The 18,748-nt window shown below is 38.6% G+C and overlaps 1 protein-coding gene across 1 annotated transcript; it reads right to left on the reverse strand.

Moving 5' to 3' along the window:
• Positions 1 to 224: 224 nt before the first annotated feature.
• On the reverse strand, positions 225 to 18,644 carry mfsd11 (major facilitator superfamily domain containing 11). Its single transcript, XM_069913061.1, has 13 exons — positions 18,495 to 18,644; positions 13,714 to 13,769; positions 13,205 to 13,312; positions 11,762 to 11,841; positions 9,976 to 10,072; positions 8,317 to 8,375; positions 6,258 to 6,402; positions 5,407 to 5,444; positions 5,238 to 5,303; positions 4,562 to 4,687; positions 4,287 to 4,473; positions 3,300 to 3,435; positions 225 to 2,881 (listed from the first exon to the last, which is right to left on the reverse strand). The coding sequence occupies exons 1-13, from the start codon at positions 18,588 to 18,590 to the stop codon at positions 2,717 to 2,719; spliced, it is 1,359 nt and encodes a 452-aa protein (XP_069769162.1). The 5' UTR covers positions 18,591 to 18,644; the 3' UTR covers positions 225 to 2,716.
• Positions 18,645 to 18,748: the final 104 nt, after the last annotated feature.

Genomic DNA, 18,748 nt, shown 5'->3' on the forward strand with positions numbered 1-18,748 from the left:
CATGCTGTTCGGAAAGCATTTCATCTCTTCATTCCCCATGGATTTGACCTTTGGCAGAATTTGTGCAGATTCTGCTCAAATTTCTTGGCAATATCACAAAAACCACCCACTGTAAATCCAGATGTAAATCCAGCAGGATCCAGGATTTAACAGAAAGCATTAATTTTCCTTCTGGTTTACATAATAAAGTTAGAGTTACAACTTATTAATTTGCATGAAATTCATTCACTTTTGAAATGGTTTTAATCTTTTCACTAATCAGACCGACAGTGCATTAAAAGAGATGCTATACAGTACATCAGTTTCCAAGAATAAAACTAAACAAGTGCTTAACATGGACATTTTTTTGGTATTTCACTGGAATATTTGAAGTGGCATCTGAAAATAGTCACCATTTTAAGAGAGCCTGAATCACAATTACGACAGGTTAATACATAGAACTTTGTAAATGGAAGACAATGGCTGGTTTTCTGTTCATTGAAATAAGCTCAAAATTGATTGAATAAGCTCAAATCTCATTATACACAGGACATTAATCTTTTAGGCCAAGTAATTGATTTTGCATTGGTTACACAGTTGTAAAAATTGAGAAGGTATCCTTTGCTCAGCAAGTCCAAAACGATACAATTTTACTGGTGTGGTCTCACCAGGGTCCAATATAATTGAACCAAGACAATTCTACTTTTGTATTCAAATCCTTTGGCAATTTCAAACTATTTTCTATTCAAGTACACCCAAGCATTTCAAAACACAAATACCTTTCAACTAGTCACCATCTAAAAGAAAGATGGGACACTTTTTAAACCAAAGTGGATGACCTCATTTTTTTCCTCTCCCATATCCTCACCTGGTCTGTCCATATACTGCCAGTCTCTCAGCATCCTTCCTCGCATTGCCAGACATCAAAAACGTTCAGAAAACATTGATAGGGTACAGGATTCTTGTCTAAATCAATGCAATGCATTGAAGACAGCTGAGGCTGCAGCCCCCCACGATGCACAGGCTCCTCAACCTAAGGATGACTCAGGTATTCCAGTGGATATTAACCAACGTTCAATCCACCCCAGTGTTCTTTCCCCAATTCTACATGCTATTTCATTTAGCAACCTTATCAAATGCTGGCTGAAAGTCAAAATAAAAATCACTATTGTGTAACTGCAGTTTCCCCCTTATCGATGATGTGCCTTTCACAAGTTCATGCTGACTTTGTCCAATTGCAACATTTATTTTAAAGAGTCTATAAAATTGTAAAATTTTCTCTGCAATGATGTTAATTTATTCATAATGGGGTTGATCAAAAGATTAATATTGACCAAGTCACCAGAAGGCTACCCTAGTCTTCTTTGAAGTACAAAACAGAAGCTTTGCTAATATCTGAATGATGGCATTTCCAGCACAGATTTTGCTCATGTCTCTGGAATGGGGCATGAACCCACCACCATATGATTCAGTGTCAAGTGTGCCATCAATGAGTTAGAATGACTGCTTATTGATCATCCAATTCACTAGAGAGGGAAGAGTACTTTTTCTTGTAAAGAAACCAAAATAATTCTGTAGATTCCTTGGTATCTTTAGTGACTGCAGATATAAACTGTTTATAAAATATTGTAAAACAAACTCACCAATACAGTTCCCAACTCTAAAAAGGTGTGACTGATAAGTCGAGAGATAATGAATACAGTACTTGACATTTTTAATTCCTTCTCAATTGCTCTATTTCAACTGTTTCCCTTTGTTCACGCTTGTCACTCCGAAATCTGTAGCCATTTTTGAAGAAACGGTACAGACACACTGAACAATTAATGATAATGAGAAGCTTTCATTACAAATTTAAAGAGTGAAGTACTTGTGCAAGATTGAAAATAACTCCCATCAAATACCCCCCCTCCCCCCCCCCACCATTATATCGACCTCCAACACTGGAAATGAAAAATAACTTTTTGACACTTTTAGAGTATTTACCCATAAGATATACGGTACAACTCCAATTATCCAAAATGGACCGGGCCTATTTCAGATAAACGATATTTTCACATAATTGGTCAGTTTTTTTTTTAACCAGCCCAATCGCAACAGCAAATCACTTTAACAGTGTTTAAACAACAACAAACAATAAGGGAAGGCTTTTTAAAACATGAAATAATGTTTAATTCTCACCAAAAAACAATCTGAACAAAATAAGATAAATCCAACACCAAAAACTCGAAATTCTACTCCGAGGTTTTTCTAAAATTTTTAATCAACCTGTGACGTCAGTTCAGCTCCAAGAAATGTTGGATAAATTATTTTTCCAAAATCCTCAATTACCCAAAATTTTTTTCGGAGCCGAACAAACGTCATTTCGGGGTCCAAAAAAACTTCATGTCACTTGAGGATTTCAGATCATCAGAATTGTACTTTATATAAACCTTCCTAATGTAAATTTAAAATAACCATCAACATTAATGAAGGTACCATTTTGTGAAATGGTAACTTTTAACAGTGATTCACCTTTATTTAACATAATAAAGTCATTTAAACCTCATCCAAAAATCACAAATAAAATCATGTCCCTTGTTAATGAAATATGTCTATAACAGTAAATAATGTCTATTTGGCAAATAATTAAACTTTGATTCTGAATAATGCTCATGGATATCTGCAGAAAAATGCTTAAAACAGCATTTCCATTAATAATGTTTTTCGAACAATCAAAAATTTTCAATCGACTTTTTCCTCAATAAATGCGTTCGTAACTGAGACCACTGAAATTCGATTTTGCCTTCTGCTCAACAAGGATGAAGGAGATAGAACCGCAGAATCCAGCCAGGCAAAGGATAAGCAGCTGCCATTGGAGTATGAAATAATTGCTGTAGCCAAAGGCAATTGCTGCGCTGATAGACTGGGAGAAAAGAAAAGAGTTTAGTGGAATATGAAGTAATAATGGAGGAGAAGCAAAAAGAAGTTTTTTGATTATTCAATCATTCCTTTTCTGTAAAACATTAGAAATTACAATTAATTTAAATTTTAAATTTACAGCACGCTAACAGGCCATTTCGGCCCATGAGTCTGTGCAGCCCAACTTACACCCAAATAACCTACACCTCTGGTACGCTTTGAATGGTGGAAGGAAATCGGAGGCCCCGGGGTAAACCCACGCAAACACAGGGAGAACTACAAACTCCAGTCCCCGATCGCTGGCACTGTGAAGGCACTGCACTCACTGCTGCACCAACCGTGCTGCCCCTTTAAGTTGCTGAATCAATTTTGTCTCAAAAGATTGGGATCATCTGCATCACTAGAAAGTTTTCCATTCTTACTTGCACAAACTTGAAGACAGCAAATGCAGGAGCACTTTCTTGGGCATACATAAATCCAACAATGCTGAGGAGTTGAGTGTTGAAACAGCTGTCTCCTAGTCCCAGAAGGAAACTGCATGCTATTGCAATAAATTTGCTGAGGATTAAAAGGGATATTGTGAGCTGGAAAATTCATCCATGCACATACTGGAACATCTCTTCCACAACTGTTGTTTTCTTGCTGTAAAATAAACCTTTTTTTTGACCAATTTAATCCCATTCTTTGAAACAAATGATAAAAGGAAACCCTTTGTTAAACCTTGAACTACATGGAAAATAAATCTTAAAAAAATTGGACCATCACTTCAGTGAATGTACTTGCCATGTGCATTATAATGGGACAACTGTTGATGAATAACCACAGGTGATGTTCTCTTTGCAGGTCACCACATTCTTAACTTCAGCACCTGTCCGCTGCAGAAGTCAGGAATGCCTGCAAATCAGAGATCAGATACCTGTACAAGAAGATGTGGTAAAAAGATTCAGTTACTGTTTTAAAAGTCCAGGAGCAGAGCCAAACTAAATTCACCTTTGGCCCCTCAGCTTTACAATTGCCATTCAACTGGCTCATTCAGGACTTATCGGAGGTATTTGGACAATGTTGTCAAAAGGCTGTCTGGATAGTCCAAGGGCAGAGCCTCATGGTAAATGGCTGTGGCAGCAAGTCCTGGAACAAAATTAGCATGATCACAGGAGACCAATGTGATACATGGGCTGGACTGAGTGCAATTTGGCCCAGAAGGAAAAGAAAAATCTGTCTCAATGAGTAACCGCTGATCCTCAAATTGAACAGTTTCAATATACATCTCCATATTTACTTAATTCTGGGTTTCATAACATTTCTCAAATCAGCACCATCTAAATGGATTTAATGCCCAAGCCAAAAATACAAAGGACTAATATTGCATTTGTAACAGGGAGAAGCGCAAATAAAAAGGTACGACTCACCTTGGAATCAGATAGGCCGCTTCATTTGTCCCTTTGTCAGGAACAAGGGGTGCATCATTGGGCACATTTAGGAATATGAGATAGAAGGCTACAATGTGACATACTAAACCCAAAAGAACTACAGGATTTCTGCCAATGCCAAGATACTTGCTGAGGAACTTGTTCAACAAACCAAAAGTTGCACCACCTAAAAATTAATACAAAATAAATAAATGTGTTTTCTTTAACAAAAGTACATTTCATTATTTAATAACAAACAACAAGTGATTACAAACCTATAATTTCTCCAACGCCAATGAAGATTCCATTTAAACCAATCAAGCTTTTGGCATCGTCTCCAAATTGATTTGTTGCCCCCAGGCATGTGCCGTACACCCCACTAAAAAAGGTTAGCTCAAAACCTAGAAAATAGATTATTCAACGTTTTCATTGATTCATTTGGTTCATGACTTTCCATTTATCATTAAAGTGCAAATGATTTCTTCATCCCTTCCCATTATCTTCTCTATCAGCAGGGAACCAAATGGCCAATAAATTGCACCAACATTGTGCAAATACAGTCCATAGCATTTCAGATCGTAGCAATACCAAGCGGAAGTGGAAAGCTAAGTATGTTCATTCTTTAGAGCTCAGTTACGTACCAAGGACTGTGATTCCATTTGACCTACATATCCTTCAACCATGTATTGAGACTTTTCTTTCCTCAAGTTGTGCAATGCATTGTAATTGTAACACCAATACATGACAAACTATTTAGCAAGTGCATTTTGTTGTGGCACCTTCTTTCATCATGGTAATAATGAATAAAAATAATTTTAATCACTCCAAATACATTTGGAGAAACATTTCAACAATTACTTTGATCTATGATGCACAATGGACTTCAACAAATTACTAATCTAGTAATTTCCAAATTTTAACAGGCTTGTTAAGATGATGGAAGGATCTCACCTGTGTAGGCAATACAAACACTGAGAAGCAGCATTTCCTTGGTAAGAAATATATTGACTGCGCTTTCTGTTATAAACATAAAGAAAATTCCTTTTAATTAGCACACAAGAGATTTTAGCAAATTCTTAAACTGGGTGAGTACATACACCTTCAATAAAAAAAATCTTACTGAATGCAGCTATTGCTTTTGACGGTTGTCCCAGAGGTCTGCAAACAATGCAAAACATTATCAATAGCCCTGGAAAACGAAGTGGCACAGAGTCACAGACAGAGCAAGATCTGCTTTACATTTGGTATCCAAATAAATAGGTACTTGAATCAGCTTACATGAACTTGGCCTCTTTTCTGTGCATGTATACAGCTAGAGAAATAAAAGTGATTGTCCTCACTTGCTCAGTATAATTATGGTTTCACATTTAATCAAGGAATGTGAAGGCCTTTAAATTACTTTTGTTTTACTATGCAAGTATACAGTTAATGTGAATTTACAAATTGAAACATTGTTGAATAAACATCAGTATTCTTGCACACGAGTGGATTTAAACCAATAAATTAGTGTCGAAGGATCAATAAAATAATTGATACAGCTATTAAACTATTATGCATTGACATACACAAACTGTCTTGAAGAATACAACTGATTCAGAGAAAAAGACCGAATATAAAAGAACGAATCTGCAGCAGAATTTTTCAAATTGTTTCAGATGCCTCAAAAATCCAGCAATGATGCTTCTCTTGCAAATGTTGAGATTTGTATATTTATAATAATGAAAATATGATGTTTTCAAAAGCTGTTTATATATGCACTCAATGCTCATAAAGTGAAATAAAACTTAGACTCACACATTTATGTATAGACCAATAAATAGAAGAAAATTAAATCTTTTTAAAAAATCATCCAATACACTAAGTGTGGAACTATTCATCAGTCTTGAGCAACATGCAAGAAAATGTTCATCATTTTAAGTAACAATTACAAGTACGAGTTACTCATTATTCTAAATGTAAGCAAAAGTTTACCTAAATGTAGGTTCAGGTTCAGCATCAGATATTTCAGTTTCTGCTGATTGCAGCTCTGGGGCAGGTTTCCTTATAAGAATGAAAAGGACACTTCCCACCAAACTAATTACAGAGAGTGCAGTATAAACAGTCCTACGGTCATGATCTGAAGATATCAAAAAAGAAAAAAATATGGTGAAACTATGAAGCCAGTAAAATTCACAAAAGGAAGGGGGGAAAAATGTAACTTCAGAAGGTAGGGTTAAGATGGTAAAACATTCCCATAAAGCAGGAAATGGTCAAGCAAAGACGATATAATTCTCTTTCTAAAGTGGCAAGAGGAGGAATGATCAAAGAATGTGGGTGAAAATAAGAATTTCAGAATAGTGAGGAAGATGAGTGCTAGAGTCTCTGTGAACTGCTATAGAAGATGAGTGTTCGAGAGTCTCTGTGAAGTGCTAGAAGATGAGTGCTCGAGTGTCTCTGTGAAGTGCTAGAAGATGAGTGCTCGAGTGTCTCTGTGGTGCTAGAAGATGAGTGCTCGAGTGTCTCTGTGAAGTACTAGAAGATGAGTGCTAGAATGTCTCTGTGAAGTGCTAGAAAATAAGTGCTCGAGTGTCTCTGTGAAGTGCTAGAAGATGAGTGCTCGAGTGTCTCTGTGGTGCTAGAAGATGAGTGCTTGAGTGTCTCTGTGAAGTGCTAGAAGAAAGGGAACAGCAAATGATGATTAATATTTAGGGAGCTAGAAAAGTGGAAAAATTAGATTAAAAATTAATCATTTGGCAAGGACATTTCTTGGGCAGTGTTCTTCTCCATCCTCTTTCATTCCTTCAGGAAATTCATGTATTCAGTTGCCTATACAGGTTTGCTGTTTTCCCTTTTCTGATCAATATTCTTCATTATCCAAAATTCCTTAATCCTATCAAATTTTCCTTTCCTTCTTACCAGAAAATACTGGGTCTGCACTCTTGCTAACTTTGTTTTTAAAAATAATTCCCATTTGTCAGATGTTGTTTACTAGCAAGCATTTACTACCCATTTGCATTTGCATGTCCTGTCTCATGCTATTGAAATCTGCCCTCTCACAATTTTCAACCTTAACATGAAGGTCAAGGTTAATGCTTTGCACAAGTGCCTCAAAATTTACAGAATTACAGTCGCTGTTCCCAATACCACCTGACTAGTTTCATTTCCTAAGATTGAGTGCAGCCCCATCTCTGGAAAGATGAGTGTCACAAAACAAAAACAAAAAATCTCTTAGACATTCTTAACAAATTCCATCCCATTAAAGCTTTTTCAGCTTTGCTCATGATCACTCTCTCGTACAAGCTTTGGATGGCAGGGAATGGACTGTATGAAGTTAACACAGTGAAGATGACCTATTCTACCAGGGTAAAATAACAGACTACTTTATTCAGTAGGGGCAAGATTACTCCTTAAAATATGAAATAGCAAGTTAATGTTGAGAGTTATTTATGAAATGGCACTTAAGAACTGTACTCAGAGATCATTATATTCATTAGTATCTTAACAGTTGAAGATTATCATTATCATATTTGTCACTTTTTCCTCGAAAATGATGGATAAGATAGGATTTAAGCCTCAGTGCAAACTGCATCTTCAATTGAGTTGCATTTCATTCTCTGCCAAAGTTATCGCTTGCAAAGATGAACAATCACTTCTGTTTAAATGTAATGATGGGCTTTAAAGCTCAAAGTACATGCTAAGGTTGGCAGTGGAAATGCAAAAGTACGAGTGTTCAGGCATAATAATAAAACAAATAACCATCGAGAACAAAGAAAACTACAATATTAAATAGTACAGTGAAGTAAATAATGATTATGCCATTTTGAAATATTTATTGAATGGTTGATCCTTCATGATTGATTTGCTTCTTGGAATATGCTATTGTGAAACAGTATTGCATTTTTAATAGATAGGAAATGTTACTTTTTAAACAAGGTATCTCCACCAAAGCAGGCAAAGTTCTAAATCTGTTATTAAGCACCACTGGTCTGCAATAAAACCTACTGGATAAGTTGTTCTTTGTACATGTTCAGCATAGGTTATAAAAACTGACCTGAAATACGAGTTTCTCCTTTCCATGCAAAATATATGTACAGATTTCCAAATAAAAGGCTAGGACAAAGAATAAAAAATAGAATTCATTTGAAATAAAAAGAGAAGCTTGTAAAGAAAACTCCAGACTTACAAACACAATGGTCTCTCCTGTATTCAGGATAAAAAAAACAGCAAAATTCTGCACCTGCTCGCCTGTAATCCTCCACTTCCCTTCCTCCACCTTCTTATTGGATGTCTGTTATCTATGGCTCCTGAAGAAGATTTCAGGCCCAAAACATCGACTGCCCTTTGGTTTCTATGAATGCTGCGTGACCTGCTTAGTTTCTCCAGCACTTTTGTGTACTGAAAATTATGCAGCCAAAATATTCCACACTTCTGATTGATTCATCACCCTAATTAAGATCGTCTTCTAGTTCACATTTTAAATTTTCATCTAATTATTTCAATACAATTCAAAGATATGCCCCTTCCCTACCCCCATTTGTTTAGCCTTCAGCCTGAACCCTGATCTCTAACTCTTGTGCCCGATCCCCCCTCCACCAAGCTGATACTTTGACCAACATCTCCACCTCACCAATGCCTTGATTCTGTGCCATCTCCAGCACTTATGAATATATTGATCTGCTTGCTTCGTATTTTTTTTTTAAAAAAGATCTTTTTGTTCATCTTTTTAGTTATAAAACATACATAGAGTATTGTTTGTCTCTGTAGTGATTGCAGAGTAATGTGACTTCCAAGGGGTGGAATGTTGTGTGGGGAGGAAGCGTGGCCTTCCTGCCTGCCTGGAATATTGTGGATTGCGTGTGGTCACGTGTCCTCCCTGTTTGAAACTTATTCAGAATCCCATCAGGTGTCAATCAAGTTTGGACTCTGGCCACCCATTAGTGCACACCTTGCCATTGGCAGATTTAAATCACCTAGGGTCATTATTGCCTTGAAGAACAAATTAGCACTGTATACAACACCAACATACAGCACATTCTCTCTTTCTGCCTTCAGGTACAATCTCCAGACGTTGCTCCACGTTAGGTCACGACTGTGGACATCGCTGGGGGTTTCACGGGTAAGGTGTGCACTACACTGAAGCTGAGCTGTAGTTTTGCAATAGATCAATACTTATAGAGACCCACAGCACCATTGGTACAGGAAACTGGATGCAAGAACCCTGGTTTGTAGTGTGTGTACTCAAGTGTGTGAGCGTGTCAAGTATAGATTCGCTATTGTCAGAGTCCAACCTAGGTCCGAGGTGAATGTCTATATGGTTGTTTAAGTGAAATAGTGATCGAGTGCTGTTTAACATTCTTCCCGTTTATCTCCCGTGTGTTAAAGTTACAAATGATTATAACACTTATGTCGATTTGTCTCTCCATGAGCCCACCAAACCTGATAATCTTTCCAACGTGACAGTGGGGTGTGGAATTCATTCAAATAAGGGGAGAAAACGAGCAGGCATTTGAAAGTTACTTATTTTCTACAAAATACAACATTCAAATTTTCACTTCATCATAAATGGCATGTTGCATGCATCATTCCTCGTTTAAATAAAAGGATGAAATCAAGTAAGAAACTTCAGGCATCTGGAAAGTTCACATTTGTATATCACACATTTGTATATCTAAATATGTTTCAATAATAGTTACATTAAATAAATAAATACCTAAATTGTAACAATGCCCAAAATATGCCACTGTTTCGTCCAATTGTACTTTCATTTGAGTTTATTGTTAGACAATTGCCTTGTGCTGTCCATATCACTGAAAAACATCAAATAAAGAATGGTCAGTCATTACAAACATTTGCAACCAGTTTTAAAAATTCTTCATCAGAGTTTTGAATCGCTGGAGTAATGGACATTCATTACTGTAAATTTTTTCTCAAGATTTCAAAATGCAGTAACATAAAATAATACAAAGTACTTTAATTTATTAGCATCACCCACTCAACGTCAGCTGCAAAGAATAACATTTAAGATTCATACTCAGCAACTCACCAAAGCTTGGCCACACGGGCAAATGCAAATGCTAGACTATCACAATTTTAAACATGCTTGGAAAAAATCAAGAATTAATGACAGAAATGGAGGCAAGATGTCATTTATTCTTAATTTCTTGCTAAACTTTTTTTTAAACAATTCAACAACGACCAACCTCCAGTTTAAAATGACAAATGGAACCAACAGCAGAAGATTCTTATACTTTTTATCCAACAAGCTAACTTCTAGATGGCACAGGAGCCAACATGCAAAAACTATGGTTACAAGCCAAGTACAGGAAAATTTGTTCAGGACAAAGTCAAGGTCCACAGGAAAAATGTAGTGAGACATGAGGAGAAGAGAAAAACAATTCTCTAGTAAATGTAGAATTTTTTCATTGTGGGGAAAGAGAGAATTGTTGGCTTTCAAGAAATTATATTGATCATTTTTCAAAAGAAAATAAAAATAAATAATTTTGTCCATTTGAAAATGTATCTTAAAAGAAATTGAAGAGGAGGAGGCTCTTTCAATGCTCATCAACTCGCCTGAATATGTTCAAATCTTAAAAATGGAAGTTGCTAATTGGAGTTTTCAAACAATGAAACAAATTTCATCTGTTTGGTCCAATTTAATCCTCAAGAGTAAAACCAATTTTACAGGAGTCAGCTGGGCAAACATCATGATTCTACTGAATGTTTATCAATAAGTCTACATTAATTTAAGGAAAACATTCAGCAACAATGGTCATCTACAAATAACACATTATACTAATGAATAAGCATATATATATATATATATATATATATATATATAAAATAAGAGGTGGTGAATTACAATCACGAAATACAAGATATTCCCAACAGGTATATTTTTAAAGAATGACTTAAAATTCCAACTCAAGAATCTCCAGAGTAGATGGGTGAATATTGAATGCTGGAATGCAAAATGTGAAATCCCAGAACATGTCAAAGCAGGGCAACACTAATAATCACAGAAGGGACGATCTGACCAGGCTAGCAGTTTCAGAATATAAAATTAAGAGTGAGGAAATTTTAAAAAAGATTGTCAAATGCAAGAAGTAAAATACAAAAGTATGCGCCCTTCATCAAGGAATGGGTCCTTCATCAGGCCCTGATGAAGAGCTCAAGCCTGAAACATTGGTAATATATCTTTATCTTTGCTATCGAAGGTACACTGTTTGACGTGCTGAGTTCCTCCAGCATTGTCTTTTTATTGTCAATTATGAATCACATGTATTGGAAACCAGTAGAATAGCATTAATAACTTGTATCATCCAAAACTAACATCAGTGTTTCAATCTACAGCATTGAAAAAAAAATTCAAATCAATCAGAACTGCTGGAGTATTAATTGCACAATTTTCAGATCCTATTCAAAATTTGCACTCTCGGCAGTATTTTGCTGTTGTGATATCCATTATACATGAGTCAATAGAGGTCAAAAATTCTGACCTGCAGCTGCTATCCCAATGGTGACTGAAGCCATGTAAAAAGACCAAGTGAATGGCTCAATGAAAACTGCAACATAAGCACTGAAAAGAAAAAAAAAAATTGATCAAAATAAATACACCAGACACAGCCCAGTTAAGTGCAGTCTTTCCATTTTGTGGATTATGTGGAAAACAAGAAACAGGGAAACAGAATCCCCTCTCTCCAGGAGGTTTTACTTACTTATTGAGTACTTCTTTTCACAGTTGTGTATACTACAACCAGACATGCTAGATATACCCTAGACAACAAGCAATGTCAAGAATAATTTCCTTAAACATAATGGTATTGAACCTGATAATTCTATTGTGCCTCAGAGGTAACATCTCACAGTGGTGTGTCAATTGTCCTTGTAACTGCTTGCTGTACTTATCTATCAACTTTACAATGTGTAAAAGCACTGTATGTCAACATTTTCTAGTATCTCACTTGATGAAAATCAATCTTCCCACCAAATTCATACTTCCTCAAATTAATTACTTTTGTTATCATCTTGACCAACCATTTAATGGGTTAACCCTTTTGAAATTTCCTTCCACTTTATATCATCATTCTTAGGATATTCTATTCTTTCTGCCTTCATCTAACTCATTGACCCGGATTATAAACGGCTGCAGTCTGAGCATCAAGACAAAATTGTTTCACCAACACAAAAATTATCGGTTATTCCCACTGTATGTTATGTGTCCATCACCCAATCATTATAGCAGATATAACCTCAACCTTATTTGATCCAATCTTCCTTCTAAAAATAAAAAAAATAACCATTTATCCTTTGTACACATCATCACTTATAAAAGTAGAAATAGATTTGTCAAGGACAGTTAAAGTTCCAAAAAAATAGTATTGACTTTAATTGTTTGTGATTCACTGAATTAATATTTGATGGTAGGACATTATCATTAAGCCAGTTTTGCACATTTTAAAAAATGTCCAATTGACAAGTGTTGTTTTACAGCTATGGCAAAAGCAGTAACAATTTCTAAATTTAGAATAATCACTATGCCTCAAAATAAATCATTGATAGTGGGAAGCCAAATGCTAAGGCGACTGAATATGCACACAAACAAAATGAAACCAAGATGAATTCTGACACTTCTTTTAAAAAGACATTTTAATTACATTTACATTTGCAATATCAAATGGATAATAAACGACATTCAAGTAAAAGGATCAAAGTCTTGTTTGATGAAACTCAAGGGGCACCATTAATAATGGAGTTCCTCTATCTCCATTGTGCAAAGCATTCCAAATTGATGTAAACATCATCAAAAATTTTGCAACTTATTTCTGCACCAAAAATGGTACCAAGGACCATTTTGAAAAAACACAAAGAATGCTGGCAGTGCAAGGTAGCAGATGGAACAAAGTAAACACAAACATACAAGGGAACTCGATGTGACTCACCTGTATACTAGGCCAGAAATGAACAAGGAAAGTCGAGATCCCAAAAGAGCAATAATTGATGGAGTCAACAGATTGGAGGCAGAAAACACTGTATAAATTATCGCCAAACTACAAGAAACAGAAATCAATGTCAACACTGTGAATTGCTAGAAATAACCATGCACTCACCTTCAATAAATATTTCAATAAAGGAACTGCAGCAGGCACAATGTTATAGTTATCATTAACAGATTTTTCTCTCAATAGTGGATAAAACATTACAACATATAACACCCCATTCAAAAAAGCACGAGGGTGTAGATCAATCGGGTGGAGGTCAATCGGGTGTAGTTGGGTGGCATGGGCTCGTGGGCCGAAATGACCTGTTACTGCGTTGTACGACTAAATTTTAAATGATAATTTAAAAAATATATTTCACTTAAGTTGTGTAGCTCTTATAACACTTCAATATTGTGTCACAAAAATTTTAATGAAGCACCATTATAGAATAAAAAGAAAATTTAAAAAACCTGGTATATCCACTTCCATGTAACTGTGTACTGTTGATGCTCTTGATGACTGTTTGCTGTTAAATAAAAATCAATACTTGAATTAGAAAGAACATTCTTTCCCCAGTAATCAATGTCTTACACAATCTATTCAGATGATTCAAAGCCAGCCTGTTAGAAGTGGAAGTATTTGAAGATACTGATTTAGTATCTGGAACAACAATGTGTTCCATGATCATTGTAACTGTGTGGATGAATTTCGATGTATCCAGTTATGAGTGAATTATACTGATCCATTTAAAATAGTTCTTTGCAAGCAATTGTCACTTACTTAAACCAGAATGTTATTGTTTAGTTACTCCCATCAATCTTCTAACATAAATTGCTCAGTGATTTGCAGAGACCCATCAATACTCTCAATTTTGAAAATGAATATGCCATATATCAATGCAAATTTAAAATGAGTTTCCACAATCGGTGATTCTGAATCAATTTTATTTTGCATTTACTCCAATCAATAAATTCATGAACAAGATTTGAAAATTTTCAATTGAGATAAAGAACACCAGTACCCAACTATAGTACTGTATAAAGTTACTATATCTGATTGTTCCTATATTACAACAGGCCCCACTAGACTCTAAACTGCATCAGTTTTGAATTGTTCAGAATGGAACACAAATGAGCCAATTCATTCTATTACTTCATTTTCATCACCTGTATGTAAAACCTCAAGATATATGATTGGATAACAACACAGTAAAACTAACCAATTCGTCCTGCTTCTCAAATCAACAAATCTTTATGTCCAACTGCAGAGAATGCAGTAAAATATCTTAACCATCATCAGTATTAAGATGAGTTAATAATGAAGCTTCTTTGACCTGAAAGATTGTGTTTATGCTTTCCTCAGAAGCTGCCCAAATTGCTGCAGATTTCTGGATTTTTGTGTTTTTATTTCAGATTTCCAGCATATACAACTCTCTAGCGTTAAAACTTGAAATGTTTATAGTACATTAAAAAAACAAAGAAAATTAGCTTGTGATTTTTAAAAAATCATCAGCTAAATGGACCTGCCAGAAACAGAACATGGAAGGTGTGATTGGACCTTCAATTATCACAACCACAAAATGGCTCTCTGAGCCAAACAAAAGTTCGCTTACTAAGGAGGAGGAGGACACCGACGGGAGGGGGGCTCAGCTGAGAAGCAGGCAAACACAACACGACCAGCTGAGGGATGCCCGATACGAGGGCTCTCAGCTGGAAGAAGAGGAAAGTGACAGGAAAGGGAGTGAAAGGAAAGAAGAACAGCAACAGGAGGCCCAACAGACGAATAGCCCAGAAGAAGAGGATCAACAGCAAGAAGCCAAGCAAGAAGAAGCCCAGCAAAGTGAGACAAGCAACTCATCAGGAAAGTCAGAAGAGACACAGATACAAGAGAAGAAGACACAAACACAGGTACACAGAAGAAGAGGAAGAAGACCAAGATCATAGAGAAATAAAAGGTAAAACAGATAGACAGAATATAGTTATATTTTTTTTCAAGAACAAATGAGAGCATTAAAAGAATGGTTGACATTAGAATTTAGTAAAATGAAAGATACAGAAGATAAAGTGAATAGATTAGAGCTAGTCATGACAGAAATAGGGAAAAGAGTAGAAAATGTGGAAAAACGAGAAACAGCTGTAGAAATGGAAGTGAATTACTTAAGAAGAAAATTACAAGAAAGTGACAAAAAAGTTAAAGAGTCACAAGAGATGTTAGCTCAGAAAATTGATATCTTGGAAAATTATAGTAGGTGAAACAATATAAAAATAGTGGCCCTAAAGGAAGATGAAGAAGGCACAGATATGAAGGAATTTATAAAAGAATGGATCCCAAAGGTCCTGGGAATGACAGAAATGCAGGAAGGAATGGAAATAGAAAGGGCACATAGAGCATTAGCTCCAAAACCACGGGCACATCAAAAAACCAAGATCCGTTTTAGTAAAATTTCTGAGATACACGACAAGAGAAAATATACTGGAGCAGGCAAGGAATGAAATTAGAGAAGACAATAAACCATTGGAATACAAGGGTCACAAAATATTTTTCTACCCAGACATAAGTTTTGAACTCTTAAAGAGGAAGGAGTTTGTTAATGCAGCAAAATTGATCCTATGGAAAAAAGGTTATAAATTTATGTTGACATCCAGCTGTGCTTAAAATATTTATCCCTGGGGAGAAACACAGACTGTTCATAGATCCGGAGGAAGCATGAGAATTTGCAGAACACCTGCAGGACAGGAGAGATGAAGAGTTGTAACAAGAATGAAGAACGGTGATAAAATATATATAAAGATGTAAAATTAATGTATATGTAAAGAACTAAAGAAGGGAAAGAGAACGGAAGAAAGGAAGTTAGGAGAAAAAAAGAGGGTGAACTTTGTTATATATGTAAAAAAATGTTTTCTGGGGGGGGGGGTGTTGGGTGGGAGAGAATAACCATCACTGCCAAATCAGTTGACGTTTGCGAGGAGGTTCGCAATCCAAATGGAAAGGAGAGTTGTGGTTGCCTGGCAAGGGATAAGGGGCAACTCAGAGAGTGGGGGGGGTGGGGGGAACGACATTTGAGGTTAAGGGAATATTGGATATGGAAGTTATTGAAGTATTTTATGTTTTAAATGTGTTATCATACATTGAGTTTAAAAAGGGAAAACAGAGATGAAAATGGGGAAAAGGGGGATGGTGGTGGTGAGGAAGCGGAAATGACGTGTAAACAGGATATGAGATGCCCATGTTGAACTATAAACATTAATAGAATACATAACCAAATTAACCAGAAAAGGCTATCAAATTTACTGAAAAAAGAAAAAGATAGATATAGCATTTGTGCAGGAAACACATCTAACTGAAGTGGAACATAACAAATTAAAGAGGGAGTGGGTAGGACACGTAATGGCAGCATCCTATAATTCAAAAGCTAGAGGTGTAGCTATATTAATTAATAAAAATGTACCAATCAAAATAGAGGAGGAAATAATAGATCCAGCAGGGAGGTATGTAATGATAAAGTGTCAGATATATTCAGAATTTTGGAATTTGTTCAATATATATGCACCTAATGAAGAGGATTAAAAGTTTATGCAAGATATTTTTTTGAAGATTGTAGATAAACAAGGAAATATATTGATAGGAGGGGATTTTAACCTTAATTTGAATCCAATGTTGGATAAAACTGGACAAAAGACTAGTAAAAAGAATAAAGTGATGGTTAAATCAATGCAGGAAATGAAACATGGATATATGGAGGAGCAGCACCCAAGAGAGAAGGAATACTCATATTATTCAAGTAGGCATAAAACATTGTTGTCAGCCCATATTCAAGGGAGAGTTAGAAAAACTGAATATAAAGCTAGATTACTATCAGATCATTCACCTCTGCTATTTACAATAGAACTGGAGGACATCCCACCAAGAACATATAGATGGAGGTTAAACTCCATGCTACTTAAAAGGCAGGAATTTAGAGACTATATACAAAATATTGTAGTCGGGGCCAAGATGAGGCCGGGCCCTCATGAGAGACGGGGCCAAGATGAGGCCGGGCCCTCATGAGAGACGGGGCCCAAGATGTGGCCGGGCCCTCATGAGAGACGGGGCCAAGAGCAGGCCGGGCCCTCATGAGAGACGGGGCCAAGAGCAGGCCGCGCCCTCATGAGAGACGCGGCCAAGAGCAGGCCGGGCCCTCATGAGAGACGGGGCCAAGAGCAGGCCGGGCCCTCATGAGAGACGGGGCCAAGAGCAGGCCGGGCCCTCATGAGAGACGGGGCCAAGAGCAGGCCGGGCCCTCATGAGAGACGGGGCCAAGAGCAGGCCGGGCCCTCAGAGCAGGCCGGGCCCTCAGAGCAGGCCGGGCCCTCAGAGCAGGCCGGGCCCTCAGAGCAGGCCGGGCCCTCAGAGCAGGTCGGGCCCTCATGAGAGGCGGGGCCAAGAGCAGGTCGGGCCCTCATGAGAGGCGGGCCCTCAGAGCAGGCCGGGCCCTCATGAGAGGCGGGGCCAAGAGCAGGCCGGGCCCTCAGGAGAGACGGGGCCAAGACGAGGCGGGGCCCTCAGGAGAGATGGGGCCAAGAGCAGGCCGGGCCCTCATGAGAGACGGGGCCAAGAGCAGGCCGGGCCCTCATGAGAGACGGGGCCAAGAGCAGGCCGGGCCCTCATGAGAGACGGGGCCAAGAGCAGGCCGGGCCCTCAGAGCAGGCCGGGCCCTCATGAGAGGCGGGGCCAAGAGCAGGTCGGGCCCTCATGAGAGGCGGGCCCTCAGAGCAGGCTGGGCCCTCATGAGAGGCGGGGCCAAGAGCAGGCCGGGCCCTCAGGAGAGGCGGGGCCAAGACGAGGCCGGGCCCTCAGGAGAGACGGGGCCAAGACGAGGCCGGGCCCTCAGGAGAGGCGGGGCCAAGACGAGGCCGGGCCCTCAGCAGAGACGGGGCCAAGACGAGGCCGGGCCCTCAGGAGAGACGGGGCCAAGACGAGGCCGGGCCCTCAGGAGAGACGGGGCCAAGACGAGGCCGGGCCCTCAGGAGAGACGGGGCCAAGACGAGGCCGGGCCCTCAGGAGAGGCGGGGCCAAGACGAGGCCGGGCCCTCAGGAGAGGCGGGGCCAAGACGAGGCCGGGCCCTCAGGAGAGGCGGGGCCAAGACGAGGCCGGGCCCTCAGGAGAGACGGGGCCAAGACGAGGCGGGGCCCTCAGGAGAGACGGGGCCAAGACGAGGCCGGGCCCTCAGGAGAGACGGGGCCAAGACGAGGCCGGGCCCTCCACACTGACCTCGATGTTGCCGCACGTTTGAAAGGCGGTGAAGACCAACATAAAAGCGCATCCCAGGATGACGACATTCGCCAACTTCCATCCTTCCGGCGTCATGGCCGCAGCGTGGCCTCCTCCCCGTTGCCGGCCGTACTGGCCCCGCCCCCCGCCCCGCCCAGGGCTCCACCGGAAGCGCCGCGCCTTGAACTTGGCACTTCCGGGTGCGATGGTGGAGCGGGGACGGTTGAAAAACAATCGACAACACCAGAGGGACT

The sequence above is a fragment of the Narcine bancroftii genome, unplaced genomic scaffold (assembly GCF_036971445.1).
Source record: "Narcine bancroftii isolate sNarBan1 unplaced genomic scaffold, sNarBan1.hap1 Scaffold_41, whole genome shotgun sequence".
In the NCBI taxonomy this organism is placed as follows: Eukaryota; Metazoa; Chordata; class Chondrichthyes; order Torpediniformes; family Narcinidae; genus Narcine; species Narcine bancroftii.